The 26,798-nt window shown below is 37.7% G+C and overlaps 4 protein-coding genes across 16 annotated transcripts in view; 2 read left to right on the top strand and 2 right to left on the bottom strand.

Moving 5' to 3' along the window:
- The window catches only part of PAICS (phosphoribosylaminoimidazole carboxylase and phosphoribosylaminoimidazolesuccinocarboxamide synthase), a 59,955-nt gene extending 57,819 nt beyond the window's left edge, over positions 1-2,136 (bottom strand). The window contains exon 1 of the mRNA XM_071807525.1: positions 2,034-2,136. The gene's annotated coding sequence lies outside the window, so the exon portion shown is untranslated. The remainder of the gene's footprint in view (positions 1-2,033) is intronic.
- The window catches only part of PPAT (phosphoribosyl pyrophosphate amidotransferase), a 49,064-nt gene extending 46,115 nt beyond the window's left edge, over positions 1-2,949 (top strand). Inside the window, exon 11 of the mRNA XM_071807532.1 lies at positions 442-2,949. Coding sequence (XP_071663633.1) covers positions 442-617 — 176 coding nt within the window. The 3' untranslated portion in view covers positions 618-2,949. The remainder of the gene's footprint in view (positions 1-441) is intronic.
- A 318-nt stretch (positions 2,950-3,267) lies between these two features.
- Positions 3,268-23,260, top strand: AASDH (aminoadipate-semialdehyde dehydrogenase). 4 transcript variants are annotated; one of them, XM_065837008.2, is made up of 15 exons: positions 3,295-3,748; positions 4,498-4,751; positions 6,728-6,848; positions 7,526-7,866; positions 8,649-8,841; positions 10,995-11,236; positions 13,356-13,462; positions 13,904-14,076; positions 14,620-14,812; positions 15,323-15,441; positions 16,749-17,586; positions 18,653-18,816; positions 19,411-19,536; positions 20,750-20,881; positions 21,924-23,260. In XM_065837008.2, the coding sequence occupies exons 1-15, from the start codon at positions 3,455-3,457 to the stop codon at positions 22,320-22,322; spliced, it is 3,696 nt and encodes a 1,231-aa protein (XP_065693080.2). In that variant the 5' UTR covers positions 3,295-3,454; the 3' UTR covers positions 22,323-23,260. The 4 variants fall into 4 exon arrangements, with proteins under 4 accessions (XP_071663622.1, XP_065693080.2, XP_071663623.1 ...); XM_071807521.1 differs by lacking the exons at positions 20,750-20,881; positions 21,924-23,260 and adding an exon at positions 20,533-20,738 and having other exon boundaries at positions 3,268-3,748; XM_071807522.1 differs by lacking the exons at positions 15,323-15,441; positions 16,749-17,586 and having other exon boundaries at positions 3,300-3,748.
- A 358-nt stretch (positions 23,261-23,618) lies between these two features.
- CRACD (capping protein inhibiting regulator of actin dynamics) overlaps positions 23,619-26,798 on the bottom strand; it is a 129,607-nt gene continuing 126,427 nt past the window's right edge. For all 10 annotated transcript variants that reach the window (XM_065836206.2, XM_071807516.1, XM_071807519.1 and 7 more), the window contains one exon: positions 23,619-26,463. In XM_065836206.2, the coding sequence (XP_065692278.2) occupies positions 26,303-26,463 (161 nt within the window). In that variant the 3' untranslated portion in view covers positions 23,619-26,302. The remainder of the gene's footprint in view (positions 26,464-26,798) is intronic.

The following is a 26,798-nucleotide window of genomic DNA, read 5'->3' as shown; positions in this document are numbered from 1 at the left end:
GCATGAAGTGCACACTGAATTTTTTTTAACGTGGTGGTCTTCCCCTCCTTCCTCCAAGTCCCAGTAAGGGTGTGCAGTCCTAGGTACGCAGTTTGGGAAGCACCAGCCACACACACTTCAGCTTCCTGGCCCAGACTACAGGGAGTTTAGGGAGTTTTACTGCACACTCTGGGCTTTATTTCTATTTTTGCAGTATGTGTGTGACATTTTTGTTCCCAGCTCAGACCCTTCTGTCTAGATTTCAGTGTGTCTGCTCCCTGCACAAAGAATTGAAGAAGGGCAAGGCTTATTATGTTCTAATAATTTTTCATATCCGTTCTCTTGAGGTAAGGTGATCCACCTGGAATTGTAATCCATACAATAATGAGACTGCATTTCCAAAGAGCCCTGCATTTGATACAATATTGCAGCTTTAACGGCTGAATTCTTTATTTCTTCTAGGAGCTGACAGCGTTGTCTACCTTTCTGTGGAAGGGCTGGTATCATCTGTGCAAGAAAGCATCAAAGCAAGACAAGAGAATGAGAACAGCCTTAAAAACCACAAGTTTCGTGTTGGAAAGATTGGCCATTGCACAGCTTGTCTCACTGGCGAGTACCCCGTAGAGCTAGAATGGTGAACTTTTAGAGGATGGATATCAGCTCATCTTTTGTTGAATGTACCTTTTTCAAAAATGCCTCCTTGCCAATAGCCTTCTTACATTTAGGTAATACGGAAACCTTATTACAGCTAATTATTGTTACTAATGTTACATCATTAAAGACTTCCAGAAAGTCCAATCTGCTGATGAAAACGATGGAAGCAGATTAAAATACAAAAGCATATTGTTTTGTTGCACAATTGTGCCTTCTGTTTTCTCATAAAATATTATAAAACCCAAAGTTTTATACATTTTGTAGCAGACCCAGAGTTTTTTGTTTCAGCCTTGCCCTGAAAGTTATCCCTATTAGACGTGTCCACAAATTTTGAGTCATTTGGTGTAATTTCTAATTATCAGAGTCTTAATGCAAAAGTATGTGAAGTTTGATTTTCTCCTTAGCGAAGATACCAGATTCTGAAGAATCACACTGCTTCCTCAGCAGTTCTTGCTTAGGCTTTAATAATAGAAGTACCTAACTTTTGCATATGTAGCTAAACAGCCTTTACTAATCAAGCCCTTTGTAACAGATTCTATGAACATCATGTCTAGCATATGCTTTTAAAAAAATGAAGACTCAGGGAAATGCTCAGCCAAAGCTCTGTAGTTTTATAACTTTATAATGATTTTTTTAAGTCCACTGTATTTACACTCTTTGTGTACTTCTATCAGTTGCCAATAGGATGTAGGAGAAGAAAACACTTGGCACTGCCATGGGGTTTTTTTCCTTTTACATCTTGTTTTCTCTAGGATTACTCCTTACAACTTCAGAAGTCTTAGCTGTCAACATGCAAAGTAAACTGAAAAATAAAGTCACTTTTCATTTTTAACAGTAAAAACAATACATTGACTGAAGATTATGAGTTGTTTTGGATATAGTATTATTGTACTACATTACTGCTGTTACAACAAATGTAATTTTTTTTTTTTAAAGAGTTCTGAAGAACCATTAGCTATTGAATAAATTGTATTTTTAATTGGTCACAATTACATGGTTACTTGTATACACTTGGACAACAAACCACTAGCTGAAAATGGAAAAGCACCTTTTGAAAACTATTGCAAATCTACGCACAATAGTGAAAATATTTTGCATACCTCATTTTTTTTCACTGAATACCAGCAACTTAATTTTAAATACTCTATTTAATATTGTGTATTTTGGCCTTCTAATTCTGACACTATTAAAAAAAAAGTTTAAGAGGTTCCTCCTTCCCCATCATCTTCGACATAGTTGAGAATTACAGCACTGGCGCTTAAATTCAAAAGGGAACCTCTTAAATGGGATTTGTAGCAATTGTGCCTGATAGACAATGAGAACACAGAAGTCCAAATTCAAGAAAGCATGTAAATACATTTAATCAAGACTGTGCATCATGCAGTAGAAACAGAACCTACTTGCAGTCAAGCTTATGGGAGAATCCAGATTTTCGTGAGTGCCGGGCTCTTACTGTGTGGTGTTCACCAAAGCCCAGATCTGCATTATCAGGGGACGTACATGGGTTTCTTCTGTCTAACAAGCAAGTTTGTAAAAAACAGTCATTAATATTTTCTACCTTTCTTCCTTCCTGTCCTCAAAAAAGAAGGGGTAAGTCAAGCTCTTAGGGATAATTAAAAAAAAAACCAACAGTTAAGTTGAGCTCTTAGGTTATAGGTATCTGTGAGGAGCTCTTTCTACTTGAGACAAAATCTCAGGTGCATAGTTTAACATGGTTGCAAGCTGAAGTTTATTGATTTATACGTCTATAGAACAGATTATAAATTAAACTTGTGCAAATACTCTTTTAACATGTTTTCAACAGAAGTGGTATTTTTGAAGTCTGGTAATAATTGCTTAAATGTGATCTGAGAATTACGTGGCAAAATTCTGATTTGAATAAAAGGAATCCCAATGCTTTTTTCCCCTCCACGTTATGCATATGAAATTACAAGGTCTGCTACTATAAGCACTGTAATTTTTAGATACACTACATGCCTGATCTTTAGTACATAGTTTTCAGAACTTGAAGTTAAAAGGGAGATAATTTTCAAGTGCCATTTTTTTCTCTGACAGATGGATTTATGCTTCAGGCTACCGCACCTTTTTTTATCCCACACAGCAAACACACACTTGCAATTGGTACGCTGAGGGAGAAAGTTCCTCTGGTTTTAGGTGTTGCTATTTGTATTATTTTAACGTTTTACTGTAAAACTGTTTCTACTGTATTACTAATGTGAAACGGTGCCAAATTATCATTTACAAAAGGTGACAAAACAGTACAAAGCTAATGTCTAACTTCTCCCCTGTGAAATATTAAAAACGGCTACAAACTGGTCTGCTCGTTCTCTCTCCCTTCGCTGCACCCGCCGGCACTACATACCCAGGTCTCTTTAACAGACCCACCTTGACAGTGCCCTCGAAGCTGCAGCAAATCGTTCCGTGTCTGACATTAAATCGCCCTCTCCCGCACGCGCCCCTCGCAGCGTTACCGGCGCCCCCACCACTCTCGCTCCGCGCTGACGCCTCTAAAGTCCGGCCGCCCTCGTTGGCCCTGCCGGGAGCACAGCAGCTGCTGCTCCAGACCCCGCTCCCCACCGCCGCAGCCCGACCGAGAGCGAAGCGCTATCACCCGCCGCAAAGTCAACTGCTGGCCCACCCGCATCCCCCTCGGAAATGACGTCTTTGTCTCGGTCCAACGGCGACTGCACCGGCAGGAAGGCCCGTACCACCTCGTGGGACAGGGAGGGGGGACATAGGGACAGAGATGAGTGAACTGTGAGTCTCACGGTGGAATTTTGCCCTTCAACCCGGATCCCTGAGTTTGTTTTAGCCCCTTTTTATGTCTGAAAGAGAACTGCCGGGGAGCTGTGGAGAGCTGGGAGAGCTGTGGAGCACGTACTGCTCCTCACACCCTCAGGGAAAAATGGCGCCACCCTACGCAGGCCGCTGGCGGACCGGGCGCTGCTTTTGGATGCCCAAACAGTGCGACGGCCATTGGCCAATGAGTGCGCCACATTACCGCAGCGTCGCCGGGACTACCATTTTTCGGCCAATCAGAAGAGCTGACCGTGAGTTGCTAGGCGGCGGTGGAGAAAAGGAAGGCGCTGGCAGGTGCCGTGCGGTGTTGCCTCAGGTGGGGATCCTCGCGGCGTGGCCGTTGCCCCGAGCTCTGGCCGTTGGGGCCAGCGGCGGCGCTCGGTTGGCCGCGCTGATGGCGTCAGTCCCGCAGAGGCCCCGCGGTGCTCATGGCGCAGCCCCCCGCCGTGGGGGCGGCCAGGCCGTGTGTGGAGACGGGGGACGCTGAGCGTGGCGGGGGGTGCAGGAGCCGTCTGGCTTCCCCCGGGGCCGCTGCGGAGTCCTGGCCCTGGCGCGGCGGAGGCGAGAGGGGCCCTTGGCCTGCCAGTCCGCGGCTCGATCATACCGTACGGCTGTGACAGGAGGGCCCGCGGGGCAGAGACGGGCGCCAGCACAAGCAGCACCCTGAAAGCCTTGGCAATGGACGTGTTGGGTTTTCTGCTTGCGACGGAAAGATTCGTATTTTATAGTTTTTTAAAAGAGAAGATTACTAATTCAGTTGTGTTAATAAAGTTGTTAATTCAGTTCTACCCAGCTTTAAAAATAAAGATGTGACGGTGAGGAACAAACAACCTCAGTGTAATGAAATGTTAGTGAATTACTGCATCCCAGGCTCACAGATGAGACCCGTGGCAAACAATAAAATTATTAAGCCTTACACTTTTTCAATATAAAGTGTGGTGAAGCTGTGTGTTTTCTGCCAAACATCTTTCTTCCTACTTGGTGGTATTTGGTGCTCTTACATAATTTGTCTAAAATTTTAAAAGTTAGGAGGTGATAATGCAATCTGGTTTGTTAATCTTTCAGGGGGACTGGAGATATGCAGCCAACATGACTCTTCAGGAGCTGGTGAATCAGGCAGCCAGCCTGTACGCTGATAGAAAAGCGGTTTGGTTTGATGAATGCAATGACAAACCTCCCACTTTCTATACGTATGCAACGGTGGTTAAGCTTGCCATGGAATTAACAGCTTTTCTTCAAAAGCGCTGTGATCAGCAAGGAAAATGTGAAATAGGCCTTTACTGCTATCCAGGAATAAATTTACCATCTTGGATCTTAGGGTAATGTTTTGATTGATTGCATTCAGTATTGTGTTTGTTTTTTTTTTTTAAGGGTCATCTCAATGAAAGCAAATCTTCAGTGTGTTTTGTATTTTTAATTAAAAATGCAGTAATATTATAGTAATTCAGTGAAGAAAGAGGCACTGGACTTTTGCACTTAAGAAGTGCAAAAAAGCCGACAATATTATAATCTTGAAAAACCACTGCTAAAGTTTTTTTTTTTTAATCTTGAGGTAGTTGATCTGAAGTGTATGTAACAATATCCTTTTTTTAAGCATGTGATTAAGCATATTTATAAAAATATACGAAAAATAATTATTAATGCATTTGTGCATGTTTAGAAACAGAGGTAATCTAACAGAATATGCAGGTTTTTTAATGTATTTGTGTCTTGCTAAAAAAAATATGCATTGGAAACAAATTTCATGCTTTAAGCTAATGGAGTATACAGCTACAGTTCCATTACAAATATTGTAGAAAAAAGTCATGTGCAATGCAGCACTAAAGTGAAATTGATTATTTAATGGCTAGGAAACTGAAATGTTTGTGTTCTCAACACTCACATTAATTCAGCAGTTTAAAAAAATTTCTTTCTGCTGATGAATCCTAATGTTTGTATCCTTTACATTTGTATCGTTTATATCTGTTGCATTTATGACGTAATATAGAATCTCAGCACCACAAGCTTATTTTCTTCAGCTGATGTATACAGCAGCAATCGTGTTTCTCATCAGGATGATCTGTATCAGTATTTTCTTATTGTCACACTGCATCTAAAATACGTAATAGTGCAAGATGATGTATCACAGTTAAGTATAAAGATTTCAGTGGAGTGAGCAAGCGCTGTAATTGTAAACCTCCCAGAAGCGCTGAAGAACTTTCTTCTTTTTTCCCCAGTGGTGTAGGTTGCCTAGAGATGTTGTGCAGGTACCATCCCTGGAAGTTTTCAAGACCTGAACAACTGGTCTGGTGTCACAGCTGGCCCTGCTTGAGCAGGAGGTTGGACTGGGCATCCTGAGGTCCCTTCCAGCCTCATTTAATCTGTGTCCTAATGAACTTAGCAGCAACACAGTTTTCTTTTGCTGTATGACTGGGAACTACTGGGGTGTTTTGATTCTCACAGCTATCGTTGCTGAGTAATTAAGTGCTATGGGTGATGCAGGTCAGGTTTAGACACTCACTGATACCAGTGGCTATTTGAGGATGCAGAATGCTGCGGTTTACGAGTCTTCGCTCTGGATCTTGTCATTGATAAATCGCCTGCACAAAGAGGAGGTAAACCTATGTGTATGTGGGAACCCAGCCTTAGAAGGAATGTGAAAATGTATCAGAACCGCTCATATTTTAGTCGCCCCTTACTCATCTTGGCTTTTTGTGGCATTAACAAATTCAAATGCTTGTCTTTATCAAATGGAGCCACTAGAGGGAAGGGTTGAAGTGAGCAACTGCTGAGGGAGCACTACAATGAATGAGTGAATGAGAGCAGAATCATACTTCATGTTTCTCTCTTTATTAGGGAAAAAACTCCAGTGAATGCTCAGATTCTCTTATGTTGGATTTTTTAGATTAGTGAGAATGGAAATTGTTTTCAGCATGCAGACTTTTGGTGGGTTTTTTGGAATATGTTGTACATGTATAAATAAAAAGGTTTTATTTCTGTTCCTAGTCAATAGCAGAAGCTTTAAAAATGTGGTGCTGTTGATGTCAGTGATACCTTTGTCATCACCAGCCTGCTTGGTCAGAAATAATGTTGAATGTTTTCATCAAGCTTTAATCTTTTTCCTTGCTGTAAAATACCAAAAGGCAACACTGACTATAATTTTCTTCCTACTTTATTTCTAACAAAATCTTCAAAAGTCATGTTATGACTACATTTTCTGGCTCTGAGGACTATGGATCTATAAAAGAAATGTTAGTGAAATGTAACAGTTCTTATTTTTTTAAAGAATAAGTTTAAAACATTTTTGTCTCGTTAGAATCCTTCAAGTTCCAGCTGCCTATTCTCCTGTTGATCCAGATGCACCACCAATGTTATCTACTTACTTCATGAAGAAAAGCAATCTTCAGTATATTCTTGTTGAGAACGACAAAATAAATGTAAGTGTTCAGGCTTCTACAGGAAGAATTAAAGGGCAATTTAGGAATGTGTAGCTATTCAGGTTGTATTCTGTTTTACTAAGCTTGGATGGGGTTGTTTTGTTTCTTTGTGTCAAGAGGTGGTCTTTCTCATTCAGAAAATAATGTCTTTGAATTTAAAAGTATAAAGGGCTTTTTCTCCTCTTCAAAAAATACCTGTGTTCCTATTACAGTGTTGTCCAGGCAAGGTTGCTGGGCACTGGCACTGGAAAGCTTTTCCAGACTTGTTTCTATATGTGTCAAGGTTGAGAGTTAGAAATCTTCACAGTAGTTGAAAATAGTTGGAAAAAACTGGTGCACTTAACTGTTTGGTTTCCTTTTGTCCAGCTCCTCCCAAATCTTGCATCCTCTCACGTTGCAAAGACAATAGACAAGATTGGACTGTCTAGTTGTAATTCAAAGTCATTTGTCTTCTGCAGAAATTGCTCAGAGAATTGCTTATTTTGCATTTATAAAGTCTGCATTCACTCATATTTAATATATATAAATACTTGAGCTTAAAACTGTCTGACATATGTCCTCCAAAAATAGAGGCATGAAAAATCACACCTTATTTGTTTCCTATTTCATTGCATACAGTATAATAATAACAGTGCATCCTGAGTTCTATTGTTTAAATTATTTATTTTCTCTTGCAGAAATTCCAGATGTCCCATGTTGGTTGGTTTTACCACAGTTCTTCCACAGTAGGACATATTGGTTTAACTCTCTTCCAACTGAGCTCAAGCAACACTGAGTTAAATGAACAAGTAGACAATGTGAAAAGTAAATATGAGCCTTTCAAAGCTGTTGGTGACTCGCAGCCTGGATACACTGCTTGTCCAGGTCAAACTGAAGTAAAAACATCCGAAGGAGGTAACATGGATGTTGGCCAGAAGTACTCTTTAGCGTACGTCTTGCATACATCAGGAACCACAGGGATCCCCAAAATAGTCAGAGTGCCTCATAAATGTATCGTGCCAAATATTCAGCATCTTAAGTAAGTGTGGTTTTCAGTTTTCTTTTTAAATGCTTTTACAAATTTGACATTGAGGGACTTTTTTTGTTGTTTCTTAATACTGCAGAGGAGTATAGATTGGAGTTTTGCTAACACTGCTTCACTTCCTCCTGTGCCTTTTCAAGTTTATTTTTCTTTGTTTCTTTTGTTTCTAAATTGTGCAAGGTAAAATTTTGTTTCTCTAGCTGTTACTTTTGATGTTTAAATGGTGCTTTACCTGAATTTTTGATGGCTGTACTTCAAGTTATGTGCTCTTTCTGGAAGTATTATACTCTGGCTTGCAGCTTAAATGAAATAGAAAACACAATTAATTATTTATTCACAGTTGTTGTGTTCTGGAGTTTTTAAGTCCTAATTCCCTTCTAGGCTATCTAGGTTTCTTTCTGCTTCATTTAATAATTTCTAAAAAAATCTATTATGGAAAATACCATCATCTTTTTTTCTTTTTGCCTTTTTTTATTTTAACCTTTTTATTTTTTTTTTTTAAGTGAGCATCCAGTAGTTGAAATATGCCCTTCAACATACTGTATTGTTCTGTACAGTGGTGGATGTCTTTGCAAAGGACCTCATGTTTAATCAATAGTTGTAGTTTTGATGCAGGAACCCCTACTCGTGTTGTCTGCCCTGCATAAGCCTGCATAGTCAGGGCAGCCCTTAAGACCTTAGCTTTTCTAATGCACATTTCTTTCACGCTGCACTTCTAGTTTGGGAATGTTTTTTAACAACATGCATGAAATTCATAATTCCTCGCTTTCTTACTTTAGATCCGTATTTGAGATCACACGGGATGACATGCTGTTCCTGGCTTCTCCTTTAACATTTGACCCATCTGTAGTTGAATTGTTCATTGCTTTGGCAAGCGGAGCCTCGATTCTCATTGTTCCAAACACGATTAAAATGATGCCTGTGGAGCTGTCTGCTGCTCTATTTCACCGTCACCGTGTGACAGTGTTGCAGGTAGGAAACAGCCAATGTAAGTATCTTCAGTGTCTTGCTTCTCACCTTTGCTAATGTGTACTGCTTTTTCATCAGTGAAGACGCTGATGATTAAATAGAGCAGGAGTGTTCTGCCTTGAAGGTGCAGCTTGTGCTATCCATTTTGCTGTAGAGTGTTAGCTGTTTAGAAAATTACTTTGTGTGTAACCTGTTACAGACATTTTTAGCATTTTTTTATCAGCTTGATCTTAGAACCTTTCCTTAGAAACAGCTTTTAAGTTTTAATAGTAGTCTCTATGCTAAAAATACAACCAAACCAGGACAATTTAAAGAGTGATAAAATGTCATTTTTACAATAATGAGAGCAAGAGAATAATTGATTCCACAGCAACACATTGTTTTCAGGCCACCTCTTTGTGTGAGGCTTCCTGTGCCTCTTATGTCTTGGAATAGATCATCTCCTATGTGATCTCAATTTTAATAGTTTTAAAGTTCATTTTTTGGAAAATTTACTTGAAGTTAAGAGCATCCAGCAGGGCTGAAAAAGCCTAGGCCTAGCCTTGTAGTGTAACAAGATATTTAGGAAAACTGTTAATAGAGTACGGGAACTTAAATCAGGGTGTGTGGGGAAGAGCTGGTAAAATGGATCTCACTTGTAACCAGCTTTGAACAAAATGAATATGGTCTCGTTAGTCTATTAATTGTGATAAATCAAACCCTAAGCCTTGCTTTGTCATTAGTGTAATTCTGAAATATTTGCAGTCATAGAAATGCTGAAATTTCTGTTTCTTTTGGAGGAATGTTGGTAGTTGAGATTGTAGGATATAAATTCAAGATTAATGAGCAGTTATCTGAAGATTCCACAGCAGAAAAAAATCCACTAGTTAAAAATACTTTGTAACTTTGATGGTGTAGATTTTCCTAGCATATACAAGTTTCTTGATCAGTTTCTCGCTTGCTTTTAGAAAAAAAAAAATTTCCTAGGTATTAATATCTATTAGCAGGATTTTACTTAAGTATACTTTAAAATACTTTTTAAGTGTTTCTTTAAGCATGTAAAGCATTAATAGAGAAAGGCGAAATTTGGTGGATGAGGGTATTTGAGACATTTTTCTAAGAAAAGTTTGATTTTGTGATTTTATTGATCGTTGTCTTAATCAGTGAAAGAAAGGCTTCTCAGCTGAATCAGTGACAAAAATGTTCTCTTTGTAACTTAAGTGATGATGAATAATTTTATGATGTTTCTTAAATTATAGCAAGACTTTACCTTCCCCTCTTGACTTACTTGAGCAGACTTGAGAAATCTGAAAAGTGATTATGAAGGAGAGGAAGAGTACTTTTTCCTCTATTTTTCCTTTGTTTTGATTCACTGGAGCTAAAATGATCAGTGATGGTCTTTTTCTATTACTAGAAGAAAATAACCTGGTAAGAAATCTGTTAATTTTCCAGTCCTCTTACTAGAAAAAGTAGGCAAGAATGAGAGTGAAGGGTATCTGTTAAAATGATTTACCATTTTTCCCTTAGTGAAAGGGCTCTACATCAATAGTTTTATAGAAGTAGTTGTTGTATTTAAGGAAACTTTTCATTCTTCTTTTTTTTTTTTTTCTCCCCTGCTCAGTTTAGAGTGTGATGTGAAAGCTTTCAGAAAAACCTATCTTTGTAAACTGTTTTATTTACACAACTCAGGAACACACACAAACCCAGAATCTGGCATCCTAGGAATGTTTAGTGTTATGGAAAGGTCTTTAAATATTCTATATGCAGGTTAATCAGGTGGACAGGTTATATTTTTGCTGTAATGTGCTGGGCTGAAGGGGAAAAAAGCTCAAGAAATAACATCAAGAGATTACTGTGTTTGCTACTTTTCTGCTTCAAAGAAATTAACATAAGAAGTAGTGTGCACACACTTCAGGTAGTAGCTGAAACACAACAGGGAGTCGCTAACACATCTAAGTAAAGGAGAAGAATCTCACAAAACACAAGTGTGATCTATACTGGTATCTGATGGTTGATGCCATCTACTATACGAAAATGATTGTTAAGTACATCCACAATATAGCTATGCGGTGAATACGATAAAACAGGAAAAAGTGTACACATACACTGAAAAAATGTAACGGGTCTTTGTCTTATGTTTTTTGTTTGTTTGTTTTGTTTTAATATGTATCATTCAGGCAACACCAACACTTCTGAGAAGGTTTGGAGCTCACATTATTAAATCAACAGTGTTGTCTGCAAATACTTCACTTCGTGTCTTAGCCCTTGGTGGTGAAGCATTTCCAATGCTGAATCTCTTGAAGAGTTGGAAGCATAAGGAGAACAAAACAAGTATTTTTAATCTGTATGGTATTACTGAAGTGTCAAGCTGGGCCACTTGCTACAAGATTCCTGAAGAGGTTTTTAGTGCTGATTTTAGGTAGGAAAATTCACTGTTTTCAAGCCTTGGCATGTGAATGATGAAAATAATGAGAAACAGAACCTGAGCCTCCTGTTTCCAGGGCTACTGAGTCCTCCTGAGTGTTTATGCTGGTAGAAGTTATATTTGTTTTTTATGTAGAATAGGCTAATCCAATCTTTCTTGCTCTTATACAAGCCCCTCAAGTAAAAGTTGATGAATGATTCTTGAAGGACAGAACTGCAGTCTGAAATTCTGTCTACTAGTAGATCTGCTAAGTTTCATGTACTGTGTTGTAATGGTCTGTATTTTAGTCGTCTCTGTATCTAGACCTCTTCCTCCCTCCAACCTGTGAATCCACATGCTAAATAAACATGGACTAGTCTAGACCAGGGTGTGCTGTCTCTGACTGTGTGGCAGTATTGAATCAGTGTTGCACTCGTGCAGGCAAATGGCTTCCATCCAGTTTGACAGTAGCTTCAGCCAGCCACACTCTTGCTTATCATGAGGCTTTTCCACTGAGATCTTGCATGTTCAAAGAGAAGAAAACAGTGAAAGTCAAGAAATGGGGCTCTGTAACCCTTAATCATAGCCTTGGAACAAAGATTCAGAGCTTAGCTCTGTCAGTTCAGAATGTTACTTGTGTGACTTACTTATTCTAAGCAAAAATGCTTCAAGATTACTTTCAAATATAATCAGTAGATATATGTATGTTTCCTAGTGCTACTGTGCTTTTGCCTACAGTCTTTAAACTCCACAAATAATTGATTAAGTGGAGACTAAGTACTGTTTTTTTCTAATATTGGATAACATACTGTTCAGCAAATAATCCCACTGATATTACTTGACTAGTTCGGATGACAGAGATTTGTCCGAAGTAACTTACCCAAGGTTTCACAGTAATTTCACTTGGACTTCTTCTAGAAGTACTTTCTTTTCATCACTTACCATTCTGTGATTTTTCACTCAGTTTCTGACTTCTTGTTGTTCATTGCATTTTATAAAGAGCAAACAAATGTCTAATCCCAAATCTCTTAATAATGATGTCCAAATGAGGAGTTTGTCTTTTATTTTTGCTGTACTGTGGTATATGTAGGAATCTTGAGGTTTTGTTTGGTGATGTTAAATTCTAGTCTTGATTTTTTGTTTTGTCTTTGTGTTCAGACTTTCCCATGGTATGGGGCAGATTCATTGAATATCTGGGATGCTTCCTCATACCTGTTTGTCAAGTAATTATATTTTGAAGCTGACCAGAGGAAGGAAAAGGAGGAAGAGATTCTCATGTGGCAGAAATACATGTTTTTGAAAATTTGGGTCCTTTTTGGTCAACTTGAGATAAAGAATTCATTGACTGATTAGAGAAAAGGAGAAGTTTCAACAGCCTGAATAACAGGAGTTGAACAAGAAGTGTTAGCTTAAAATAATGATACTTCTGATAGAAACTGAAACGGAATGCATGCCTACCTTCATAGATTATCAAAAGTTATTCAAAATTACTTTACTTTTAAAATTTTGCTTTACTGAAGAAAATACGCTATTCTCTACTACCACTCAGAAATAGTTTCTATATTCAATAAATGAGGTTCTGCAAGTGCTTGAAGAAGCTAGAGGATGAAGAGAAAAGAAGAGTTTGTCTTCAGCTCAACAGAGGTAGTCTATAACAGATATATGACATCAAAATTACAGTTTATTTTATTTCAGTCTTTTCTGAAAGAGTCAACTGTACTTGTTGCCATGTCAGTAATAAAGTACAATGAAAGCTCAAACTAGGTAGGACAGGGAAAGAATTAATTAGAAAGCAGTTACATGTGTTTAACTTTGTTGATCTTGATGGGAGTTTCAACCTGGGGAACTCAAAAACTGGCTGAAACTCTCATGGTATTTCAGGATCCATTCAGGCCTTATTTTCTAGTATTCTGTGGTGTTTGGTGTAAAAACCTGCACATATTGTGAAGTTTATTAATTTTGAACAAATTGAGATGTTTTTAAAGAAGAAACGTTTGTAAAGAGAAGCCTCCAGCATCTACTTTTGCTCTATTACCAGTCCTGTAAAAGGCTCTATGCTAATGCATTTCTGTAATTGTTGTTTTGTGTTCAGAAGGGGGAGTTTTTTTACGATTTCTGTCTTTAATGTGTTTAGAACTGACTTCCCTATACCTTTGGGATCACCACTCCTCGGAACAAAAGTTGAGGTCAGAGATACCAACGGTTCTGCAGTTCTAGAAGGCGAAGGACAAGTATTTATAGGTTATTTGATATTTCTTCTTCTGAGACACTTTTCTTAATTGATTGAGTTCTAATAACATGTTGTTTGTTTTACTTGGTGTCTGCCTGTGATATACAGATTAATATAGCATTTTAAGTTCCCATTGAAAACCTTCTGACAGTATTTTAGGTTGTTAGAATGATAAACAGGAAATTACCATCATTTCATCTATAGACTGTGCTTTCATTATATTGACTTTTTTTTTTCCTGCTTGCATTTTGCCATTCTTCATCAAAGTAATCTCTTTGTATTAACTGCATAGCCCAGTATGTACATTGCAGAAGTCTAGACATTGATAATATTTTAGTGCTTCCTGTAATGCTAGTTAGAGTTCAGGAAAATTTGATAAAATATTCTTTATATGAAATTTTCATTTACAGTTAGCCATTTAATATATGTGACCACAATCTTTTCTTGTGTAGGAGGTGAAGAACGGATATGCTTTCTTGATGATGAAGTAACTGTACCCCTGGGCACAATGAGAGAAACAGGGGATTTTGTAAGAGTACAGAATGCGAAGTTGTTCTTCTTGGGTCGGAAAGACAATCAGATTAAACGTCACGGCAAACGTTTTAATATTGAAAGTTTGCAGCAGGTAATGTAACATTGAGTGAGCAGAGTATGCCAGTATAAAAGAGCAGGGGTAAGGAACACATCGTTATCATCATAAATGGGTATTTACACATTTTCAGGTGACTTAGGAGTCTAAAAGAAGCTGAAAATACCAAAATTATCAAAAATCTAGTCACATAATTTAGTTAAGAGTTTAGTTCTGAGTTCTTGGAACTCTGTTTTATTAAATGGTTTCTTCCAGCGGAATTGTTAACTGTATGGACACCTGAAAAATGCTGAGCGTTGGCACTGCGATACTTTTATAGTGATTGTTCTACAAGATTCAATGTCAGACTCGTGGATTATATCTCATGGCATTTAGGCAAATAAAAAGTGTATCTCTGAGTCCATTTTGATGCAAAGAAGTACAAACTTTAGCTACAAGAGAAGACATTTCATAGGATGTTATGCAGGAATGTGAGACAAATACAGTCTTTAAATGTGTACTTTTTTAATTGTAGTTTTTACTCCTTTTACTCTATTGATAAACTACATTTCAAAACAAGACTAATTTTTTTAATTGCAGGCTGCTGAAGATATTTGTAAGGTAGAAGCTTGTGCAGTGACCTGGTATCAGCAGGAAAAACTCATCCTGTTTGTTGTACCCAAGGATGATTTAGAAAAGAGAGAAACACTTAAGGAACTCCAGAAACATCTACCAGCTTATGCAGTCCCGGATGAGCTTGTACTGATTAAAGCTTTGCCTTTGACATCACATGGTAAATGAAAATAATGTACCCTTGCCAGTTATTTTAATGATCTCTATTACTTTTTATTTTTTTAGTGTTTTTTAACTGACCAGTACTCGATTTATGCTTTTTAAATATGTAGTTTAGATACCTAACTTCTAGTAGGAAATCATGATCACGTATTATGTTTTCGTGATAATGTTTCATTCAAAAGTTAAAGAATAGTCGTAAAATTATTTAGTTTTAACACTGCACATTTTTTTTCTCCATCATTCCTGTTGCAGTCTGCAACAGAACCCTGACTTCAGCTGGGGAAAGATCTGGCCTTGATGGTGGGATTATGTGGGAGGCTAGGGTAAATTTTCAAAAACCTTGCTGGGTTCTGTGCAACTGATTGAATGGCTAAAAAAAATACAGGTGCAGTTGAGTATGAATAAGGAAGCGTGTACAAGAGTAGAGTGGCTATTTGGGCAGAGCAGGTTTTAGAAGTGTAAATGCTAAAAGAGCAATGAAAAAAATCATACTTTATTTTCTACAAAGGCAAAGTTGATATATCTGAACTGAACAAGATTTACCAGAACCATCTAAGCTCCAGAAGGCGTGACAGTAAGCTGAGTGGCGCAGAGGAATTGTGGGAAAGATTGCAGAATTTATGGAAGGTAGTATTTTGAGCTGCCTTTTTATCTTTGCAAGCAGATCATTATACATGTGTCAAGAATTAAAGAGTTACAAGAAGTATGACTAATGCAGCCAGAACATTCTAGCTGCCTATAGATTTTAGCGTTACAACTTTTTCTGTTCAGTTAATACTTAAACATAGTCGCTCTGCAGTGGCCAAGAGGGAGTAATTTATATTTCTCTGTCAGATAAAACTGCAGCCTATGAGGTATAAGCAATTAGCATAGGAGGAACGTAGCCTGTCAGTAGCTTTATGAATACTGCTTCACATGCCAAAGAAGGGTATCCCTAAGGGAAACTAGGAACTGGGACATGGAAACTTAGTACAGAATAGCTACTGTGTTAGTAGAGTTTCTCTTTCTCAAGATGATGATGAATAGAAGAGTCTTTTTTTAAATAGGTGGCACACTTGTTTAATTGTCTCTTGGACTGTCTGTTTGTATTATTTCTAAATGTCTGTGCTAGAAACTTGCTTTTCAATGGATTGAAATGTGATGCCAAACAATGTTACTTTTTTCAAAGATAGACTTCCCAGTTTCACCTGAAAGTGAGATGTGCTGAGGCTATAACTTGAAAAAGTAAATGTAGTGAAATTAGTAACACTGTTTGCCTGTGTTGATACTGTATTGGTGGCTATAGAAATGATAACCCTAAGGGGTGGGATGTGCCCTAGATCCATTATGAACAGCAGAAGGTGGGTTACAAAACCAGAGGATTTGGACTTTACACCTGGACTTAACAAGCAGGGAGTACAGTGAGAAGAAACACAGTAATTGTTGTTTGTTGTAGTAGCAATACCAAATCCAGAATCCTTCATGAATTGTGGGGGTTATAGCTTCAAAAGTAGGTAGGTAAGTAGCTTACTTAAATAATTCAGAAGTAAAAGATACTGATTTATGTCAGTTTTATTAATAAAGCACCTAAACCAATGTTATCAAAAGGGATCAATGTTTTATCTGCAAAACTGTCATTGACAAGTGGTGTCAAGATTGAAAATGGCCACAGAAATACAGCAGTTTAATTCCCTAGACTACAGAATTGGAATTGAGCAAAACATTTTCTAGTACAGAACTAGTATCTCCCTGTTCTTCCCTAACACTTGTTCCATCACTACCTCTGTAGGCACTAACATATTTCATGTGATTTTTTGCAGAGTAGTGAGTTTCCTCAGTTGTTAATTTTGAGCAGGACTTCTGGATATTCAGGTGGATTTTACTCAACTTGAGTATTTATGTGTCTGTCGTGGTGCAACACCCATGGACTCTTACCTCTTTCTTCTTTTCTCTAGTCTCTTCTGGGTCTCCCAGGTGACTCCACTGGAATTTCTAAAGATGCGATATTTCTGTACAGCGGTGGAGACTCCTTAAAGGCTCTACGATTTTATGATGAAATTGAGATGCTAGTAGGCAAAGCTGTGCCAGGACTCCTTGAAGTTATTCTCAGTGGTTCAATTGAAGAGGTTTATAGGCATATTCTTAAAATTCTGTTCCCAGTTGAGGACCAATTAATGAATTATGACAGTATTGTGAAAAGAAAATTAAGTGGGAACAGTGGAGAGGAGTTCCATGGAAAATATATCAAACTGAAATCTGAAAGAGGTCTTGAGGTTGCTTCAGGGTTAATTTCATTTATTGCACTAAGCAGAGGAAATCATTTTTTTTCTATGAATTTCACCCCATCTTTTATGCAACCCAGTAATACAGTACAGGTAGGAGTGGAATTGCTACAGCAACCATCCTTTCTGCATTTAGTGACTCCAAGTCTAACACAGAGCCATGCACAAGGGTATGAAACGGAGAACAGAATTCTAACAGTTACAAACAAGGCAAATAAAACCGACTGTTGCTGTGTAGAGCAGATCCATGCAGAACGTGGTCACGTAACAACGGCAGGGTTGGCATTGTGCATAAGATGGAAGTCAAATACAAGAAAATGTGTTGATGCATCACCACTGGTTATAATACCATCTAAAGAAGAAGCATCTCCATCTGTGTATGTTGGCTCTCACTCTCATGCAATGCAGGCGATTGATCTAAATTTGGGAGAAATAAAATGGGAGAAGAACCTTGGAGATCGTATTGAATCTTCTGCCTGCGTGTCTAAGTGTGGAAATTTCATTATTGTTGGTACGTCTCTTGTTTTAGCCTTCATTTAATTTTTTTTTTTTTTTTGTTAAATATAAGATGAATGACGGAGAATCTTATTTCTTACCTTTGAATGTCCTCTATCTACACTTATCCATAAACTTCCATATCTGCTTCAGAACTAATTTATTATACAATAGAAACAGAAGGAAGAAGTAATTTAAGTTTCATGATAACCAATGATGGAGCTTATTTAACTTACACACTTGTAGTTTATTATATGCCAATTTATTCATAAGGCTTCATTAAGGAATAGTCAATGTGTACAGTTTCTTTTTAGTGGCTGATTGAGGTGTGACCTTTAAACTCTTGAGTTTTTCTTAAAGTGTGGAAAGGTGATACAGTCTTAAAATGCCTTTAAAAACTGGTAGAGGTAGAAATTAGCACACGGTGCCTCAGATTATTTTTCACAGAATTTAATTCTCTCATTTTTGGTTTTGTCCTATCTGTTGTCAACAGAGTTGCCATTATTCATCTTGGTATTTTTAGCTTATACATGTGCATCACTGGTTAGCACACGTGGCCAGGTGGTGAGGTTTTTAATGCAAAGCTGAGGTTACCATCCTTTTGCTAGTATTTTGATTGCTATTTACTCTGATAACAAAATTGAATGTTTCATTAAAAATTAAGGAGTTTCTAGAACTACAGCTCAGTGTTCAATAGAAAGCATATTCTTTCAGCATCTTTGTGTTCAGAAAGGAAAATTAGGGAGAGAGATAAATAAAAAAAAATTCTTATTCTCCCTTTTCAGCAACTCTCTATATCTTCTAATATTATTATTGTAAAACTTGATAGAAAGGCAGTGAGATAAATATATTCTAAATGTAACCTGGAAAGAACACACAGAACGATCAAGTTTGCGTTTATGAACTATCAGCAGAGACTTTGAGCTACAAGAAAAGGAGGAGCTTTGGAAAATGCTTTGAATCTGTACCTCATCAGTCATCTTGTTTCTGTCCAGCAGTGATGCAGCTAGCAGCATAAATCACACCATAAATACAAAGAATCATTATTCTTTTTTCCCCCATTGTGTTTTCATTTCACACAGGTTGTTATGATGGCTTAGTGTATGTGCTTCAAAGCAGTGATGGAGAAATACACTGGACTTTTGTCACAGCAGATACTGTGAAAAGCTCTGCAGTTGTAGACCCTTCCAGTGGACTAGTCTACGTGGGATCACATGACCAGCACGTGTATGCTTTGGATATTTATGTAAGCACACTGACTAACTTTTAGGTATAGCAGAATAAATATCCAATGTAGACCCTATTTGTAGTACATCAGGTGAAGCTCCACTGGTGTTAGTATTCTGAGGAGTCCATAATTACAATTTTGACATAGTTAGGCCTGCTTAAGTGGTTTTAGGAGTATGTGGTAGTAAACAGTTTTAGTGGTGTTCTCAGCTGTGATTCTTGTGCTACTCGTCCTGGTTGAAACTAGCTCTTAAATGTCTTAGCTATTAAATTCTCTGTGGGTGTTTCAGAATAGGGTGCCCAGCTAGAAATAAAACTGTGGCTTAATGGTGGAGAGAGAATCTTGCATTCTAAAAGAGTAGATGAAAGGAGATGAAAAATAAGAGATGCAGATACTGCCTCTTCATTAACTGAATTTCTTCTGTTTACTGGAAGAGAAAGTAGCCACTGGTGTATATGTTGCTGTAATAGCATGTACATTATAGCTTTGTTTCTTAACTAGTATTTTCTGAGCAAATGCAGTGTTTGATAAGCTTTGTCATCTGAAGCTCTGTGTAAACATGACAAGCTTTAACTCCAGCTGAAAAATTTCTTATTTATCTTGTGCTTGCAGAAAAAGGCATGTACATGGAAGTTACATTGCGAAGGTGGAGCTGTGTTTTCGTCTCCTTGTCTAAGTTCTTTTCCACATCATCTTTATGTTGCTACACTAGGAGGACTGTTATTGGCTGTAAACCCAGTATGTACCTTTGCTTACTTGTCTTTGATCCCAATCTCAAATTTAAATGAAACCAAAATGTGTTTCTAGAGTTAAGTTCGCTTTTCTGATGAAAGGAACTAGATGATCGTAAGTTACCATAGGATATTTTTCACTCAAGGGCCATATTATTATACACAAGTGGCTTGCTTGAATTTATATGCTGACTGGAGAGCAAAGTTGGAATCAGTGTCTTCTCATTCCCATATACTACCTTCTCCGTTAAACTAGTGAGTGAAAGCATGTCTCTAGATTTTTTCCCTCCCCCCCTTTGACACAGGATTAGAAAAAAAATACACAGAACTTACTGAGATCAGAACAGAATAGAGAAAGAAGCTCCTTCATTCCTCTTACTGTTTCCCTCCCTGTAGTCATTTAAAGAGCTGTCCCTGTTAGTCTTGGACTGATGTTGCGTTCTTTGTGCTAGGGAAACTGAATTCTTTATAGATGTGAAGCAATTTCCTGGTTTTCTGAGGCATTGTTGGCTTACAGCTCGTCCTGCCTGATAAAAGGAACAGTCACTTGGAGCAGCTGTTCATGTTTTTGTATTCACACAACTGAGAGCATCAGTCCTAACCATCTTTACCTCCCACCCACTGCAAGTTTCCTCAGTAATACACAACCTAGTGTTAGAAGACCATTGCATGGTTTTTCAGTTCTAATGATTAAGAAAAAAGAGAGTTTTTTCCATAAATCTTAGTAACAAGTAGTTGAGAAGCCCAGCTGTAACTCCAAGTGATAATTGATAAAAACAAGAATGTGCAGGCTATGTTAGGAGCTTATTGTGACAATCATAGATTGTGGGTTTCAGCATTTCCTACAGTATTTATAGTTTACGACTTAATCAATATGTCTCACTTTCAAGATATCCTGTCCTTCATTGGCCCTTGTCACATACCGAGAAGCTGGGAGTGGAATAAAAAATGCGTCTGTCATTTATTAAAACTACTACTACGCTATTATTGTTATTTTGCCTAGGGGGAGGAAGAGAAGGGTGGAACAGTGGTATTGAGTATCCCAAGGAAAACACTAAACATTTTGTTGGAATAAGATTTGAAGAGTAATTTTGCTTCTGGTATGCATTCTGGATGGGAGAAGCCTGCCCCCCCAAATTCGTAAGGAGTAAGGAAGAGTCGTCTTGCGTGGCTTCTTACAGTTGTGTTAAGCATCAAATATTCCATACTGCCATTTGCAGGTGACAGGGAATAAGATTTGGAAAAGCTGCCTGGGAAAACCACTCTTCTCCTCTCCTCACTGCAATGAGAAGTACGTTTGTGTTGGGTGTGTGGATGGAAACTTGTATTGTTACACTCATTCTGGAGAAAAGGTAAAAGTGTAGTTGGATTTTTATGTTCATCACAAACACCCAGCTAAGATGTTTAATGAGTAACCGTTTACCTTTTTGTGAACCAAAAGAAGTGTCTATTTATTGTTACAGAGAGGAGAAAATAGAAAAACTGTTTGCTTAGGGTAGTCCATGCAGCTCATAGCAAAACTGCAGACTCTCAAGTTGCTTGATGTAGTAACAGAATTTCTAGTTCAGAGCTTACACCCAAAGTAAATGGTCAAGTGTGGTGCCAGCAAATGAAACGGAATGGTTTTGTTTTGTAGGTTTTTCAAACATCTTTAAAACCATTTCTTCTGTAAGATGGGGCTATTTAGAAGTAAACATTTCTTAGAATGTTAATATATTTGTCAGAAAATAATGACATCACAGCAGAGATATGCCAAATCATAGTTCTGGCAAAATATTTGGCAGCCTGGAATTAAATGAGAATATTTTTTTAGTTCCTCAGAGATGATGTGGCTTGTATCTGGTATTAAAACAACGGACATTGTTTCTCTTTGTTTGCTTGAAATGCAGTCTACATGGCAATTCCTAAGCCAACCTCTTCTGATTATAAAATACATGCTAGCCTCAGGCTCTGCTGTCAGCTTGCACCAGTGTTGCAGAACTGATAGTCGCTTGAAGAGGAATTTGCACACCATTAGCATGAGCAGAGGAAATCTCTCCTACAAAAGGAATATTTGGCTTGGCAAAGAATGGCACGTTAACAGAATTCTCAAAGTTCATTACTAATTGTGGTACAACAGCCCAAGAATATTCTTTTCTCAAGTTGGCCATTTTATGAGGACCTCACAGAAGGTAGTAACTCTTGCACATCTGTTTTATGAGTCTTTTATCACTTTCTCTGTGTGTAAAACTTAACTTGTAATTTGACAAGTGTTCACCAGCCCTCACTGAAACCTAGTATGCTCTTAAAATAAAATGCTCTCCTGTCAACAACTAGCCTATTGAAAAATTACAGTTGCTGTCATACTGATAAAGTGAACAACTTTGATAATGGGTGGTTATGTTCTTTCTGTAGGTTTGGCAGTTTTCCACTAATGGACCGGTGTTTTCATCTCCGTGCATCTCAAGTTTAACTAAGCAAGAAATATTTTTTGGCTCCCATGATTGCTTTATCTACTGTTGTAACATGGAGGGTAATTTACTGTGGAAATTTGAAGCCACTTCAAGTGTATGTGGAACACCATTTGTTTTCCAAAGTGATGACTTAAAGAACAAAATTCTTTTGGCAGCAGTATCTACAGATGGCAAAGTGTGGATCCTGAATGCCAAGACTGGAACAGCAGAAGGAGTAGATAAGCTTCCAGGAGAGGTTTTCTCTTCCCCTGTAGTATGGGGAACAAAACTTGTTGTTGGCTGTAGAAATGATTATGTTTATTGCCTAGATTTGTATATAACAGGAAAAAAGAACAGCTAAGCTGGTAGGCTGCTTCCTTTTTATTGTTTACATTTGTAAATTAAGGATTCAGAGGTGCTCTGTACCTCTGTGCCTATTTTACTGTAGGTGAGAGATGCTCTTTGCAGTCTTCTTGGGTAACCTTTTGTACCAGGCAGTGTCCAGAGTAGTCGATGTTTGGTGACTTTCTGTACTGACTGAAGGGGGATAGCTGCTCAGCACCCAGCCAGAAGTTTCACTGTCCCACCCTCATTTCCCAGCTCCAATTAATGAATGAACATGTTTCAGATGGTTTGGATTTGAATGTTGTGCTTTGACCTGTGTAATATGAAAATGAAAGTCAGTAGCTTGGTTTCAAACACCTGCAAGGTTGGGAGAAAGTGTGGTAAGGTGCCTTACTCTGCAGCTTGGAATAATGTACTTGTGTCCCTGTGGGAGGAATGTGTTCTTCTGTGAGTCCAGCCCAGCTTGTGCCCTGAGGTTCCTTCCCAGCCTGTGCCTGGCTCCTCCATGCATCAGGCTGCTATTTGTCTAGTCTGAGGAGGATTCCATGCCATGGTGAGGGAACCCAGGTCCTTTTTTGAATCTAACTTTTAACTTGATTTCTGAAGACATAGCCTGCATTGAATATACCTGGTAGTAGTGATCTGTTTACTGTAGTTTGTATGAACTGAATAGATCCTCTTCTGTGAGCCTTAGACCCCACTTGACTTCAGCTTAGCTGAGCATATACTTAAACTCTGGTGAGGTCAGTAGGAGTTACTTCTTGTATTCTCAAGTGGAGAATATACTTTCATATGTATATTTATTTAATTTCAATGATGGGTAGAGTGTGAGTTCCAAGATGAAGTGTGCATTGCTCAAATCAACCATTATCAAATCATATTTAAAGAGATTTGAATGAATGTTCTCTACAGTGTCTTTACAAATAACTATTAATAAAGGGTTGTGTAAATTGGTTTTGGTTGTCTTTAATGCCTTAAAAGGAATAACCAGTGGTCTTAGTAATGTGAATCAAGTATTTGCAGTGATAAAAGTACACTTACCTGAGAGCATCTTCCTGATTATGTGTCTTCTAAAAGAGCTATAGTAGAAACTATTATCTCAATCTCTCTCATGAGCTATCTACTTTGAATTCTAAAATCTTGAGTTAAAAAGTAAATTAGAAGTTGCATCATGTCTGGTTCTTCCATGTTATCATTTGCACAAATGCAGAGGCGAGACACTTACAGCACTGTAAAAAGTTCTTTTTATAAAGCAAACCTGAACTACGTGGTTAGCAAAAGGAGACACAAAATACATGCATCATTGATTAGATAATTTTGACTGGGTTATAGTTTAATAAGAATTAAAATGACATTAGTATAATAAACAATTGCACTTTAAAACATTTGAAAAATTAAAAAAGTACACAACAAATACCCCACAATTATACATCTTATAGTTTTTATACATTACTATATGAACATAGAGGTTAATTGTACATAACCTTTCAGAAGAAATGGTATTTTGTGTGTATAAGTTACAAAAAATTGAGACAATATACTACATAGTGGTTTGTTCGGTTCTTAAAACATTTTTGCTGTTTTAAACTCAGTAGTAATGTTTTGGTTTTATTTTTACAGATTTCCAACACTTTATCAGAAATGGTTGCAACAAAGCTAAAGCAAAGTAACACTTCACTTCATTGGTATTTAGTGCAATTTTTTGTTAATTTAACATGAAATGTCACTGTTGAACATGTACACTTTAGAAATGTTTCCACCAAGTACTGTACATAATACAGTTTCCATTATTACACTAGATACCTTTATGGTTGAAAAAAACCTCTGCTTTGAAGCTTTAGATTAAGACCATCCTTAATGAAAGTTCTGTTCAATGTGCTATAAATTTACTGTATTGGAAAATTACATCCTTATGTCATGCACGATAGCACCTAATTTTGCTATGCCTTTCAGAATACCAGTGTCCTTAATTCTTTAATCCTGATTTACTTAATCTTCTCTATATTTCTGCCTGGCTCCTTCTCCCAATAATCATAAAGATGGATTTTAGGCAGTTTAGTTCTTGTAATTACAAATACATACTGCAGTCTTATAAACTCGAAAAAAGTGTAGATTTAACTTAAGCTCTAATTCATGGTGCTAGCAGAACAAAAATAATTATAGGCCTGATTCTTTCTCCAGATAAGCTGGCAGAGAGTTGACTTTGAAGGTGCTAAGTGTTTTAGGTTTTTTTGCCCAAGCATTTGAGAGCAGCGTTGACCCATCTCTGTCTAAGACACTTCAAATACTTAGATTAAGGATAAAAAGTTACTTTAGAGATTCTGGTTTTAAATAGGAAACTGAGCAAAACTGATGGCTTAAGAGACCCAAAAACCCCCCATCTTGCTGCTGCACATCTACTCAATCGAACATGTCCATTGTGTTTGTGCTGTTGTAACCATGATAGTGAACCGTGGTTTTCTGTTTGGTGGTAAAGGGTGTATTCAATAATGGCTTTTGCTGACAAGCCCTTTTTGATTCCTGGAAGAGGAGGATATGGCAGATTTCATTCTGTTTTCTGCATGATTTAAAGTGCTACTTCTCATGCTGCATAGAGCAGTTTGGCTAAAATACTTCCATGAAACATATGTGGTATCAGTCTGTAATGATGCAACTTCTCGTGAAAATGTCTCCCTTTATGATGATGTAAGCTTAAAGGTTCCTTTGAGTCTTGTGGTTGTAAAAGGGAGACATTCAAATTTGTTAAAGACTTCCTTGTAAAACAAACTCAGGTGTCTTACAGATTTGTTTACTGGGCTGACTTTTTAAAAGGTAATCCTAGCTATTTCTGTGAGATGTTGAGGATAGTAACATTTTTAGTACAGTGTGGCCTTTATCCCTTTTTGTAAGAGGGAGGGGGTGAGCATTTCTGTTTTAGTTACAAGAAGTAATAAAGTGTTCATCTGCCACAGCAGATGCTTGAGATGGGGTAGGTAAGTAAACTTATTTCTTAAGTTTGTGGCTGTATTGGTCGAAGTACAGGAAGTCATCTGAACTACCTGAAGGTACTTGTGGAGTAAAGTCAGGAAGAATGCAGATTTAAAACTCTTGAGACTCTCACTGACTTAGCTTTTAGTTCTAAGTTAACTTCAAGTCTTACTCCTGTGGGAACTCACCAGGACAGATTCTGCATTTACGTGAGCGCAGGAGTAGTTTTACTTCTTTTAGTTCCAGTTGATGGATTTAAAGTTGTAATCAGCAATCACTGTGCATCTTAAATATGGCCAAGCACAAACAGTGATGCACTTCAATGACTAGAAGAAACAGTGGCTCACTGGCTTCTTTCTGAAAACTTGCTGACTTTTGTTTAAATAATTTGTTTTTGTTAAGTAGGATGAATTTTTTTCTTCCCAGGAGTGAGGGAGTGTAGACATAGTGCATTAATCCTATGAGGAAAGAAGTTACCTCCACATTTGGATGGTACTAGTTTTCTACTTATCATTTGCAGATGGAAAGATAATCTCCTGGAGTTCTTCATTAGGGAAGAAGCTTTCAAACAGCAGGTAGAACTGACAGTTCATACAGTTTAACACTTAAAGCAATCAGAGTAAGAGAAGGGAACATGCATCTTGCCTTAATTTTCAACAATGGAGTATTGAAAATAAATTCTGAGATCTCCACTTAACTGTAGAGCTCTAAAATGCCAAAACAATACTCACAGCTTCTGAACTGAAGTTCTGGTCCTTTTTGTGATACTGAAATTTACATCCAGTATCTGAGTATTCTTAAATTTTTTATAAAGTTTGGCTCTGGAATTTTTGCTGTGACCTCATTTAGCTATTTGTCAAGGCAATGGAGTATATGACTTGAGTAGACTTTACAGTGAGCTAGAGCAAAATGGCAATCAGTTCAGTTTTCAGTCCTTCAGTGCATGCATTTTCAGTTTTATCGTGAAAAAAGCTAAATAAATAAAAAGAAAGCAATTAATAGTCAGCAAGAGAGATGGAATTTTACAGTTTACTTTATGATCTGTGGACAGTCACTCCAGGCTTTTGCTTTCCTCTTGGCTAACGCAAGCCAGGCTGGTTCTGTTGACACGGGGTTGGTGTCAGGTGTAGAGAATCTCTTGGCCACCTCCTTTGCCAGTGGGTTTGATGGAACAGAATCTGAAATCTCCACTGGTTTTGATGGGGTGGGGAGGGGAAGAGAAAAAATCAAAACATTAGTTGAACCCTGTACTTTGTTGCAGGATTCTGGAGATTTCATTTATTTTATGTGAAGATGTTCTGACCTAACACTTCATATTTAATTCCAACCCTTTTAGTTATTGTATTTGCAAAATAATCAAGTTAGAGGAGCTGAGTTTCCTTTTTCAGCGGTGACTCCAAGTAATGTAACTCACAAAAATAGGAATAAAATTTTCATTCTCTATGGGCTCCAGAGAAAACATTTTCAATTTGCCAGTTGTCTTCTTTACATAAACTATTTTAATTACATGTGCAGTGTAGCGAAC

This window comes from Patagioenas fasciata, chromosome 4 (genome assembly GCF_037038585.1).
Source record: "Patagioenas fasciata isolate bPatFas1 chromosome 4, bPatFas1.hap1, whole genome shotgun sequence".
In the NCBI taxonomy this organism is placed as follows: domain Eukaryota; kingdom Metazoa; phylum Chordata; class Aves; order Columbiformes; family Columbidae; genus Patagioenas; species Patagioenas fasciata.
The sequence above is the reverse complement of the archived record's forward strand: the minus strand, read 5'-3'. Positions and strand labels throughout refer to the sequence as shown.